Source organism: Xiphophorus couchianus, chromosome 12, assembly GCF_001444195.1.
Source record: "Xiphophorus couchianus chromosome 12, X_couchianus-1.0, whole genome shotgun sequence".
Lineage (NCBI taxonomy): Eukaryota > Metazoa > Chordata > Actinopteri > Cyprinodontiformes > Poeciliidae > Xiphophorus > Xiphophorus couchianus.
Window position 1 is genome coordinate 174,368 of NC_040239.1, and position 13,192 is coordinate 187,559.

At 38.0% G+C, this 13,192-nt stretch overlaps 1 protein-coding gene across 2 annotated transcripts in view; it reads right to left on the reverse strand.

The window, feature by feature from the left end:
- The window catches only part of pias2 (protein inhibitor of activated STAT, 2), a 47,309-nt gene that overhangs the window by 29,850 nt on the left and 4,267 nt on the right, over nucleotides 1–13,192 (reverse strand). Inside the window, exons 3-7 of one of the 2 annotated variants that reach the window (XM_028034948.1) lie at nucleotides 9,689–9,776; nucleotides 9,558–9,608; nucleotides 8,145–8,235; nucleotides 7,919–8,053; nucleotides 1,185–1,290 (exon numbers count right to left, since the gene is read on the reverse strand). In XM_028034948.1, coding sequence (XP_027890749.1) covers nucleotides 1,185–1,290; nucleotides 7,919–8,053; nucleotides 8,145–8,235; nucleotides 9,558–9,608; nucleotides 9,689–9,776 — 471 coding nt within the window. The remainder of the gene's footprint in view (nucleotides 1–1,184; nucleotides 1,291–7,918; nucleotides 8,054–8,144; nucleotides 8,236–9,557; nucleotides 9,609–9,688; nucleotides 9,777–13,192) is intronic. The other variant, XM_028034949.1, reaches the window with a different exon arrangement.

Below are 13,192 nucleotides of genomic sequence, written 5' to 3' on the forward strand. Positions count from 1 at the left end.
ATTGTGTTCCATTTGTTGATTCTTCACAAAATAATAAAAAATGTAGATCTTTATGTTTGAAGCCTGAAAAGCAGCAAAAGGTTGAAAAGTTCAAGGGGGACGAATACTTTCACAAGGCACTGTAGCTTTAAAGGTTTCAAAAGTTGTGCAGCTGTATACAGACTTTGGACTCAGAAGGAAATCTAAATTCACTCAAAATAGTGTCCTTCATGTTTAGATGTGTCTATTGTCTCTGCTGTAGTGGCACAGGGGTAAAGCACAACTCACATGACGAGTTGGACGACTTAGTTCTCGACACGGCCGTCACAAGTTCAAGTGCTGGCTTAGTGACCTGTGCCACACATCTCCCCCTCTCTCATTGCCACTTTCCTGTCTGGCCACTTTCAAATAAAGGCTGCTAGAGCAAATAAAACCTTAAAAAAAAAAAAAAAAAAAGATGTGTCTATGCTCCTGTATACCTCATGCAAATGATTACATTACCTCTTCATAATGCCCTGAGTGCAGCAAAAGCATGTTAATTGTCCATTCATTTTAGTCAGGTATGTCTCAACAGGATAACACGTAGCCTGGCCAATGCCTGCCCACTCAATTCATTTCCCCCTCTGTCTGACCTTTCCCCCGTAGAGAAAAAGCCTGTCTGGGAATTTATCCAGCAGAATTTACTGGTGAAATTCTACAAATTTCTCAGTAGAATTTCTGCCAGGCCAATCATAGCACAGAAGGAAAAGCCATGAATGAAGATGTCCATTTTCTATGCCATTTAAGAATTGTACTTTGCCTCTAGTTTGGTAATGGGAGTGAAGCAAGTGAATAAAACCATTCATGCTTCCAAATACTGAATTCATATTAAACAGCCATTTTATTCAGCTTGACACTTATGTTTTTGTTGATGTTTGGTTGTTTACAGTGCAGACACATTCCAGGTAAAATTCTACAGTTCAACAGCGTACACCCCTCCAGCATCCAATAGTTTCTCAATAGCTGAGGGACCAGATTCTCTGTATGAAGCAAGGGGCCTTTACCCGGTAAGGTAAGGCCCCTTGCTTAACGGAAAGAACTAACAGGACAGAAAGTCCTGGGGGCCAGGATTGAGAACCAATGACTAAAACCATTTTCAACAAAAAAAACAAACAAAAAATCCATAGTATATCTTAGGAAACTAATACAATAATTAAAATTTTTACTTAGGGCCCTGGAGTGGTCTGGGCTTCTGATTCCCTTCATCCTCAGTCTCTGAAGGAGCAATGGTGATGTCAGTTGCCTCACAAGGTACACAGAGAGAGAATAAGTCTAAAAAATAAAAAACAACCAAAAATATTATTCTTTAAACTGTAATATCCTGTTGAAGGAGTAAAGATGAAGGTAAAGGTAATTTTATTTATATAGCACATTTTCTTCAACAAGGTAATTCAAAGTGCTACACAGAAATTAAAAGAAAATACAAACAAAATAACAAACCAAAGAAAAGAACAAAAGAAGAAAAAGAATCTAATAATGTTGATCTAAAGTAAATAAACTAGGTGCTCCTGTTCAGTAATTGTGTTATTTTGAAAATAATTGCAGAATACTAGGAGTATAAAGAATGAAGTACTGACATTGACAAAAACAGAAGTAGAAATATATTTATATATTCATACATACACATAAACATCTCCCCTCCCAACATATATGCATTCACACCTTACATGCCCACCCCACACACATATAAAGGCATACTGTGCACCATTCTACAGGGCTTCAGTTGCACAAAAGAACTTACCTACCACAATGCACATATGCCCCTTGCTAATTCATACGGCACTCTATTTACATATTTTATATTGTATTTATTATGTATGTTCAATGTGCCCCTGTGGGGATAAAGTTTGACTTGAACTAAATTGAATAAATTGAATAAATTGTCCAATAAATAAATCAATACACTTAAAATACACAATTTAAAAGAAGAACTTGACCTTGTTGTATAATTTAAGTGACATTGTTTTTTATTTGCATCTAAATTCCAAAAAATATATAGTTTTTTGAAGCACATAATTTAAATTATCCTGTTTTTAAAAATATGTATTGGTTTTTCCTTTGACTTATAGATGCATTCCTGTCTCTTTAATTTATTTATTCCTTTTGTCCCTCAGAACTTCTTTTATTTAAATTTGTTCTTTTTATATTTTTCTGATGGCGGAAAATGGGGGGACAAAGTAGTGGCAAGAGGTATTGGCTGGACCTCCTCGGTCAAGTATGTGAAAATTCCCCCGCATGTGAATAGAGACAACAAAAAGTCCACAAAAACACAAAAAATTATTTATTGTGTCACTGTGTCTTGGAAGAAAACAAAGGTAAGTTTTATGTATAAATGTTCTTTGCCCTTTAGTTATTTTGTAAAATACAAGAATTTCCACATAAATTTCTATTTTTGTCAGTCTGATGACCTCATTTCTAAATATTAAATCAGGTGATATGATCAAAGTTTTACTCATTATGTGATCAGTCAACTGGCCTCCCGCCCACATTACCAAAATAAAACAAAATTGACGTCAAATGTTTGTGCTACATTTGTGCAACAAAAATTTTCATTTGTGTCGCTACCATTTCAAAGATATTAATTAGTTGTGTCCTAATATTGGGCCCAATACCAATGTCAGGTACTCATAAAAGCAAGTCCACACCCAAACCACTATCACCATTCTGCTGGATTTTCATCCTGGGCTGCACTGTGGTGCAACTCAAAGGCTAAACCACACTTAATACCAGGTGGTCATGGTTATACACCAATAAGTTTGCTAATCCTCCAAAATATAAATAAATAAATAAATAAAAACAAGTAGAAGTCAGATTGCGGAGTCGCGCTACACTTTTCCATTGTCCCTGATTTTGACTAATGGTGTCAAAAAACTTCCTGTCAATCTATTTTTACTAGTGTTGTTGTAAATGGTTATTTTAGTAATCAAGTATCGACCAAAAATTTGGTCAATATCAACATCGACCAAATATCCACCCTCCCCCTGGTGGATATATTTTGTTATGTTGTTTGGTGACGCTAAAAAAGAAAATAGAGATCCAAGATGGTGGTACGTAGCACCGAAGAGTTTGTGAAATTCAGCAGATTATTATCTTTACAAGATGTGTTTCAGACAAGATTTGTTCGTAAGTATTGGTTAATTGTGAAAATAATAACTGCCTCTTTGTTTAGCTTAACGGTGGTGTAAATCTGTACATTTAAGTCATTTATGAAAATGTTCTTTTTTAAAACTTTTAGCTCAAAGGATAATTTGCAATGTTCGTTAGGCTGCTAATGCTACACCTTGTATGTTGCAGTTTTCAATGGCCAAAGTGATGGCAGTGGTCAGAGACCGCTCTTCAATAAACAAGTAAAAAAGAAAGAAGTTTGATTATTGGAGCTTCATTATCTAGCTGCTGAAAAATCAAAAACTCAGGGCGAGGACAGCACAGATTCGCTGGAATGATCCTAACTTGCTCAGTGAAAAAGGTGAGCAGTATTGCTCACCTTTTTCACTGAGACAGAGGGGAGGCATTATACTGGTATCAGGGCTTAGAGCTGCTGCTGACTGACTCATCTGTTGTTAAGTGTGATAAAAGGGGCAAGTTAAATATATGAATATGTTGGTATATTTATTCCTTCATTCATTAAACGAAACAGAGGCAAATAGTAGTCTGTAGCTAGGCTAACTATGCTAAATGATTGATAATCTCACACAGTCTACTCACCTCTTGGAGAAAAACTGGGCTACAAATTGACACTTAACTTTATCTCTCTCTATCTCTATAATTTTTGAAAACCTGACTTTATTTTTCTTGGCGGCATAGTAACTGTCACAGTCCTTCTTGTCTTCTTCCAACTGCTGCTGAACACCATCAGCAGCAGTGTGTTGGTCTTGCCTCATTGTTGATGTTTGAAGGCGAGGTTTCACTCAGAGGCTCAGGCTGGAGTACAGAAAATCTGTTTTTCAGTGGGATTCCCACAGAGTCAGAATGTTTTGAGGCTCGGGCTGGTTGCTCTGTCCTGGGGAGCGGGGTCGGTGGAGCCGTTCTGGTTGCAGCTGCTTGTTTGTTTTTCTTTGGCACATCGGGGTTTGGAACCAGATAGCGTTTTCTTTGAGTGCTTTCTTAACCAGAGCATACTCTCTCCTCTTCAGTTGTATGTTTTCAGCATAATCGTGGTCGAAGAATATGGGTTTTTCTTGTATATATATATAGGCTTCTTCCACGCCGTGCGGAGAATTTGTTCTTTAACGTTAAATTTCAGGAAGCGCACCACCGTGGACCGAGGTGGAGCACCCGATGGAGGCTGTGCACCCAGCGCTCTGTGGGCTCTCTCTATCCCCAGCTTCTTCTCACTGCCTAGATCCAAACTGTCCCCGAGTTCAGTTTTAAGCATGTTTTTCACGTACCTCTGCATTGAGGTACCTTCTGCATTTTCAGGGATGCCATATACCCGCAAATTATTCCGGCGTGAGCGTCCTTCCAAATCCGTAATCTTCTCCCGAAGTAATTTCTGGTCATTTAGCAGCTGGACGATAGCATCTCTCACTCCAATGTCCCAACTCTCTTTCTCTGCCATGCTCTGCTCCATTTCTCCAAGACGCTTACCCATCTCCTCGGTCTTGTTGATAGCGGCGCTAACCCGTTGATTTATTTCGTTTGTCAGTTCGTTCAATAGGACTTTAATTTCCTCCTTTAAGCTCATTCTCACTTGCGCTAACTCCTTCTTCATTTCTGATTTGAGGTCCCGCATGCCCTCCGCCATTACTTCACTCACCACCTTTCTTAGTGAGCTAATTGTAGCAGGCAAGGCCTCATCCGCCATCTTATCTCCTTCCTCGACCGCGTGTGCTCTGCAGGCTTTGCTTTCGTGTCACATTTCCGAGTTCCGAGACTGGACTCGTCCCTTCTTATTTTTATCCCCACTCATTCTTCTTGAGAGAGAGTAACTTTTAACGCGCTAAACCTTGGATTAGGGGGGGTTTTATATCTAGCGACGCAGGACCTCTTTTCTATGCTGCCACACTGTTCGCCATGACACCGGAAGTCTTCCATGATTGACCTTTGTGAATCTCTAAAGAGCCCAATAGCATTAAATTGTAATTTGACTGCACCGCGCCCCCTATGTTATTCCATCAACTATATCTCCTTACTAAATCAGCCGATCTACAACAGACTTTTAGTGCATGAAGCACTGCTGAACACATTGATGTGTATTGCATAGTGGACGGGTGCAGGAACAGTGCGAGAGCATCGATGGTGGCGAGCAGGTGGCATTGCTGGACCAACCTCGGTTGCCACGAGGTTGGTGCAGGGCTGAGCTGTGAGGGCCGTTCGAGGCTGCTTTAAGCTTTAATTTTTTAAAATTATTTAAATGTCAAAACTATGTAAAGCATTTGAGATACACATTATACATTTATATAGCTTGTATTTGCACACGAATGCTAACCATAATCAGAGTTTGAAATTAATTTGAATATAAAGAAACGTTAAAGTGTACTTTATTTTGTAAAACCAACACTGCTGGTGGGTTTACTGTCATAGCACTAACTCCTGACAGTCTAGCTGCTCTGTTTCCGGGGATGTGAGGGGAAAACCTACAGGTGATGATCATACTGGCCTTTATTGGCTATTCACACACTAAGCACATGGCTCATTAGTATCTCCAACAAATCACTCAAGCTGCGTGTTAGAAAAAATACATACTTTGGAGATTACAACATCCACCTTAAAAGATGCCAGTGGAAAGAAAACTAGGACAGAATGACTTACATGATTGGAGGAAATTATAAGCAAATTATAGAAAATGTATAACTTGCTGTACATACTGTATATTTACATATACATATCTGCATTTTTTGAATCTTGCAAGGACTGCTCTTAAGTTGCTTTTTATATTAACAGCATTTTATATTTTTACAATTTATAGCATTTTATATCTTATTTTTCATTTTTATTTTATCTACATCTACTACTCAGTGGTAGTTGTTATTGTGTCTTGTCTCTATGCTGTAACTGCGAAGTAATTTCCCTGCTGGGATGAATAAAGTACTTCTATTCTATTCTATATTCTATTCTAATTTATTCTTAACTCTATGAAAACCGATTTACTGACAATAAGTTTACCATACAGATGTACATATACAGAATAATTTAACATAAAGCATGGACACCTTAACAGGGTTGTAGTGCAATAAGTTCATTTGAAGTAATTACTAACAAACTTTAACTACACAACCCTAACATTCTTGCAATCATATGTTGAACATTTCAAAATTTTGGCAACAACTCTCCCTGATAGTATTTATTAAAGATGTGTCTAGTCATTTCTAAAATATTTTTAAATTGCATCAACAGCTGTTTTGTAACTGTTTTATTTGTTTTCCCTTACCTATTACGTTTTCTATTGAAATGAACAATTATTTCTAAAATATCTCAGAACATCTTCATTATTAATTCCACGGGCCATCATCATCATCATCGTCATCATTCCTGTGTTATTCCAGAGTTTGTCTGACTACCTGGAGCTTAGTGTTAGCTTCCCCCTCACACACACCTGCCTTCCTGCCTGCATGAAACCTTTTCTTTATGAACATTTTCACTCCTCCTTACCGGGCAGCAGCAGCTAACCTGAACTCTTCCTCAATCTGTCCCTGGTCACGTCTCTCTCATCATCCTCCTCGACAATAATAAAGTCCCTGAATCGCTCATTCCCTCTCCTTGTCTGCTACTAAATCTCCTCCAATGGTCAAAGTTAGTGTGGTAATTAACATATCGGTTAGTTTGACACATTTTTCTGAATGGGCTTATGTGCTTTTTAGCTTTTGTGGTAGTTTTTCTGACCTGCCCCATCTCGTATCCGCTCATTTTCTCGGACTCCGGTTAGCTGAACTGGCGCTATTTATAACTTCAGAGGGGAGGGGCGGGCCAAGGAGTATTGAGGGATTTCATTGGATAAGCCCAATGAAATCCCTCAATAAAATCAATAAAATCAACCAATGGGCTGTCGCGGTAAATAAAAATGAGATTTAATATAATTTTTTTGTTAAATTATGACAGCGAAGGGCTGCCAGATATGGACAGTAAATGCATCAGTCAGTCCTCCCCTGGACAGAAGTTCAAACTGAATGCAGCTTTTTTTTTCTGTCCAAATTGTCAACCCACCACAGTGGTGGTGCGTTGCTCCAATTTACAAGCCACTTCATACTTTCACCCACATTTGGCCAGTGGTGGGTGCTAATTTCCACCCGAGGTTGCACCTAAAATGAAATAATTATTTACGCCTGGCTTTCTTCGGGTTCTTCTGTTTATCAGAGATAATCTAAAGCTGAGAAACCCTCCAGCATTTAGGTATTGTTTAATGTCACAAGAGCTCAGAGTTCACAGACGACCCCATGAAAAAACCTATCAAGACAGATGCTTCTAAACTTCTAAAAATATATATTTCTAAGTAGATAAAGACAAGTCATATCTGTTGAGAGTGATGGGACATGATGTGGCAATTTGATTCTTTTGAACAGTTCCTTGCCATGAACAGTAGGACTGAAGCTGTTCTTTGTTGTTTGACTTAGCTTGCTCTGCTCACTCATCAACTTCTATGGTTATATTTATTTAATTTAAAATTATTTAATCAGGAATAAAAATAACAGATATGTATAATTGATAGAAATTGTTGGATAATTTTTATATTTCATTGTACAAAAGAGAATTTTTGCTTCTGTGTTTTGAAACATTTGAACAAATAATAATTTAAAATGTTTTAAGTCAATTCAGCACTGTTTATCTGTATTGGATTGGTATTGGTGGATACTAAACCTCAGATATTGTATTGGAAGTGAAAAAAGTGGATCAGTGCATCCCTAGTTTGAGGCCAGTGATTTAAATAGCTTGCTTAAATTCAATAAGATATTGTAAACCTCACCTTTCCCATTTCTTGGGTCCATGTCACTGAAATCTGGTTTGGCACAGCAGATGAAAGTCTGACAAGGGAGGTAATGTTTAGGGGTCTTCCTGTTCTCTTCTGTTCAACTCCATTTTTTGGTGGTGGTGCAAATCCCTAAAGATATAGAAAATTTAGTGTCTTCCCTCATTAAATTCTTTAGTGGAAGGTTTACACTTTACTGTTCTAAAGGAAAAATAGCACTTACAGGCAAAGGAAAGAGCTTGCCATTGACCTTTATACAAAGACTGTTGGGGAAATTATCATCTTGTGGACAACTTGTCTCTGCCAAGCAGAACCTGAAAGTTAAAAGAACCATTTAAGCATAATCTTGATATTATGCTAGGCTGTGTCAAAAGAGTTTGCAGGCAAGAAGTGACAATATAATTTAATTCATTTTGCTTATATAGTGCTAAGTCTCAATAAAAGCCATAAATACGCTTTTTAATCAGATTAAATTTATATGCAGACGTTCAGTATATTTAATGTAGTCGAGTAGATTAAATTGTAACTACACATATTTAAATTAAACCTTAGCTAAAATAATGTGCAATCAAACTCAACTATTATGCCAATTTGTCAAATGGCTTTCAATCTAAGTAAATCCAGATGATTTCTATGAAAATACATGAAGACTGTTCTCGTCTTACTGGATGAGAACAAATTGGTCACAAAGAGATTCACAGTTAATCAATTTAAATCCCACACTCTTTTAGATTATCTGTTTTGCACAAAAACAAAAAGTTAAATATCTTTGAAATTTTGAGTGTTACTGCACAAATTGTACTTTATAAATTACAAATAATAAAATGTCATATTCTTGGATCGTAAAACATTTCCCTAAAGTTTTTACCTTTGAAGTCAGCAAAGTAGGTGTAAACACATTCAGTAAATAATGCAAACTTGGCTGTTGATTACTTGGCAACTTGAAAGGGGTTCGAAATCCCTGATGTTTTACAACAAGTTGCTGTCATATTGCAATGCAGACACTATTGACTTGCAGAGCAAGACGGGACCAATGGGATCGAACTTGATGATCTCCCCTTGAGTATGTACACAATAGTGTAATTAATGCATTAAAACATGCACACTAGTGCACATTGCACCAGCAAGCAATGCGTTGCCTGCTGGTTTTATTTAATTAGTTTTGCCAAGTGACGGGAATACTTTCTAATCCAAGCTGCCTCAATGTAAATATTAGAATTGAATTGTTATTTTAAACTATATACATCGTACAACCTTGTGTGTAGCATGTGTTAATATGGGATACAAGCTGCTGAATCACTGATAAACTAAAGGTGTCTGAATGACGGGACCTTCTTCACAGTCTTATTGCAAAACCATGTTGTGAAAAGGGGCATTGCTGTCCCCTTCATTACTGTTTGGACAGCTTCATTCATTACGTTATTTTTGGAGGACTATGACTTTTAAAAAAACTGACAACAGTTTTTGTTGGATTTATTAAGAGTAGCTAAAATACCAATATTAACCTTTACATTATTTTTAGCTACCAAATTTATTTAAAAGTTGCTAATCTCTTTTGTCATTTCGTATTAAATGACAATAATTAATACGAATTAATTACTCATATAATTCAACTAAAATTCAACTAAGTACTCACCTAAGTTGAATTTGAACCATATAGTCCCTTCTGCCACCTGGCAGGAAGTCTCTGTAAAACATAACAAACCACTCATTTTAATATATATGATTTCTTCAACTGGTTAAGAAACTTTAACGAACAGTCCATACCTGGATATGCATACTTCTCGAACTTGCTGAGGTGTTAATGCAAAAATAAAATACTTTTCTTGATGGTACCTCTGTGCAGTACTTGCTCCTAAAAAATATTGCTGTTGTCATAAAACTATTTATTGTACCTTGACAAAACACATACAGACACATTTGCATTTCTAACTATATTACCCTTGTGAAAAAATAATATATTTAAGTATACCTTAAATATGCTTTATTTTTCTGAAATACATTTTTAGTATGTTATCAACTGGCTATACTTATTAAGATTATATTAAAAATGTAAAATAAATAAATGTCTAATGTATGCTTCTAATACTCTTTAAAAAATTTATTTTGGTACACTTTCAAAAAGTATATTTTTCTAAACTGTACTTTATATTCTAATTAAATATATTACTAAAATTATACTCTGGATAATCCTTTTAAAAATACACTCTGCATGTATTTGTAAAAAAAAAAATATATATATATATATATACACACTGCTCAAAAAAATAAAGGGAACACTTAAACAACACAATATAACTCCAAGTAAATCAAACTTCTGTGACATCAAACTGTCCACTTAGGAAGCAACACTGATTGACAATCAATTTCACCTGCTGTTGTGCAAATGGAATAGACAACAGGTGGAAATTATTGGCAATTAGCAAGACACACTCAATAAAGGAGTGGTTCTGCAGTTGGGACCACAGACCACTTCTCAGTACCTATGCTGTCTGGCTGATGTTTTGGTCAGTTTTGAATGTTGGTGGTGCTTTCACACTCGTGGTAGCATGAGACGGACTCCACAACCCACACAAGTGGCTCAGGTAGTGCAGCTCATCCAGGATGGCACATCAATGCGAGCTGTGGCAAGAAGGTTTGCTGTGTCTGTCAGCGTAGTGTCCAGAGGCTGGAGGCGCTACCAGGAGACAGGCCAGTACACCAGGAGACGTGGAGGAGGCCGTAGGAGGGCAACAACCCAGCAGCAGGACCGCTACCTCCACCTTTGTGCAAGAAGGAACAGGAGGAGCACTGCCAGAGCCCTGCAAAATGACCTCCAGCAGGCCACAAATGTGCATGTGTCTGCACAAAAGGTTAGAAACCGACTCCATGAGGATGGTATGAGGGCCCGACGTCCACAGATGGGGGTTGTGCTCACAGCCCAACACCGTGCAGGACGCTTGGCATTTGCCAGAGAACACCAGGATTGGCAAATTCGCCACTGGCGCCTTGTGCTCTTCACAGATGAAAGCAGGTTCACACTGAGCACATGTGAGAGACGTGACAGAGTCTGGAGACGCCGTGGAGAGCGGTCTGCTGCCTGCAACATCCTTCAGCATGACCGGTTTGGCAGTGGGTCAGTAATGGTGTGGGGTGGCATTTCTTTGGAGGGCCGCACAGCCCTCCATGTGCTCACCAGAGGTAGCCTGACTGCCATTAGGTACCGAGATGAGATCCTCAGACCCCTTGTGAGACCATATGCTGGTGCGGTTGGCCCTGGGTTCCTCCTAATGCAGGACAATGCTAGACCTCATGTGGCTGGAGTGTGTCAGCAGTTCCTGCAAGATGAAGGCGTTGAAGCTATGGACTGGCCAGCCCGTTCCCCAGACCTGAATCCGATTGAGCACATCTGGGACATCATGTCTCGTTCCATCCACCAACGTCACGTTGCACCACAGACTGTCCAGGAGTTGGCGGATGCTTTAGTCCAGGTCTGGGAGGAGATCCCTCAGGAGACCATCCGCCACCTCATCAGGAGCATGCCCAGGCGTTGTAGGGAGGTCATACAGGCACGTGGAGGCCACACACAATACTGAGTCTCATTTTGACTTGTTTTAAGGACATTACATTAAAGTTGGATCAGCGTGTAGTGTTATTTCACTTTAATTTTGTGTGTGGCTCCAAATCCAGGCCTCCATTGGTTAATAAATTTGATTTCCATTGATGATTTTTGTGTGATTTTGTTGTCAGCACATTCAACTTTGTACAGAACAAAGTATTCAATGAGAATATTTCTTTCATTCAGATCTAGGATGTGTTATTTGAGTGTTCCCTTTATTTTTTTGAGCAGTGTATATATATATATATATTTTTTTAAATGTACATTTTAAAAATATATTACAAATATATACAAAATACTTTTCTGAAGTAGAAACAAAAACAATACTTGAGTGGAATGTATGTATATATACATATATATGTATAAACATATATACATACAGTTGTGTTCAAAATAATAGCAGTCCCACATCACTGACAAGATAAATCACTGTTTTTGTTTGAATTTCAACTTCTGTACTGCAGTAAGTTTCTAAAAGGTTTAGTGAAGGTTTAGAAAACCAACACACCCAACAGGCATGTTGTGCATGCTGCTGATTCTGTGAAACTCAATCATTTTCTGAAAGGGGTGTGTTCAAAAAAATAGCTGAGTTCAATTAGTGAGGTCATTGATTATGTGAAAAAACATTGGTGTTATGCAGGTGACCCTAATTTAAGGATCAAGGCAACTGACGCTGCATATTCTGGATGTGCATTTGTCCTTGAAAAACAGAGTAACATGGGTCGTCCAAGACACTGTTCAGAAAAAGAGCGTTCTTTGATCAAAACATTTATAAAAGAGGGGAAAACCTATAAAGAAGTGCAGAAAATAATAGGCTGTTCAGCTAAAATGGTATCAAATGGTTTAAAATGGCAGCCAAAACCAGAATGTTGAGGGGGAAAAAGAAAAACAACTATTCGAATGGATCGGAGAAGAACCAAAATGGCAAAGACTCAGCCAATGATCAGCTCCAGGAAGATCAACAAAGGCCTGAGACTGCATGTGAGTACTGCAACAATCAGACAGCGTCCATGAGAAGCCAAGCTACCAGCAAGAAGCCCCTGCAAAGTCCCATTGTTAAAAAAATACATGTGCTGAAGTGGCTACAATTTGCCAAAAAACATATTGACTGGCCTAAAAAGAAATGGCGTAGTATGTTGTGGACTGATGAAAGTAAAATTGTTCTTTTTGGCTCTAAGGGCCACAGACAGTTTGTCAGACGTCCTGCAAACTCTGAATTCAAGCCACAGTAAAGACGATAAAGCACGGTGGTTCAAGCATCATGATATGGGGATGTTTTTCATTCCATGGTGTTGGTCCTATTTAATGCATACCAGGGACCATGGGTTAGTTTGAGTACACCAGAATACTGGAAGAAGTCATGTTCCTATATGCTGAAGAGGAAATGCCCTTGAAATGTTTGTTTCAACAAGACAATGACCCCAAACACACCAGCAAGAGAGTGAAATCATGGTTCCAGACAAACACAATTCAAGTAATGGAGTGGCCAGCACAATCCCCAGACCTTAATCCCCAAGAAAATTTGTGAGTTGACTTTTATCATTTGTAGTTAAAACATATGAAGTCGTGCTTCAGCATCAAGCATGCTCAATTATGCTAAGATTTAATATACTTGGTATATTTATTTTTCACAAGGGTAGAACTCTATTGACTTAAGATAAAGTTTTATCAAC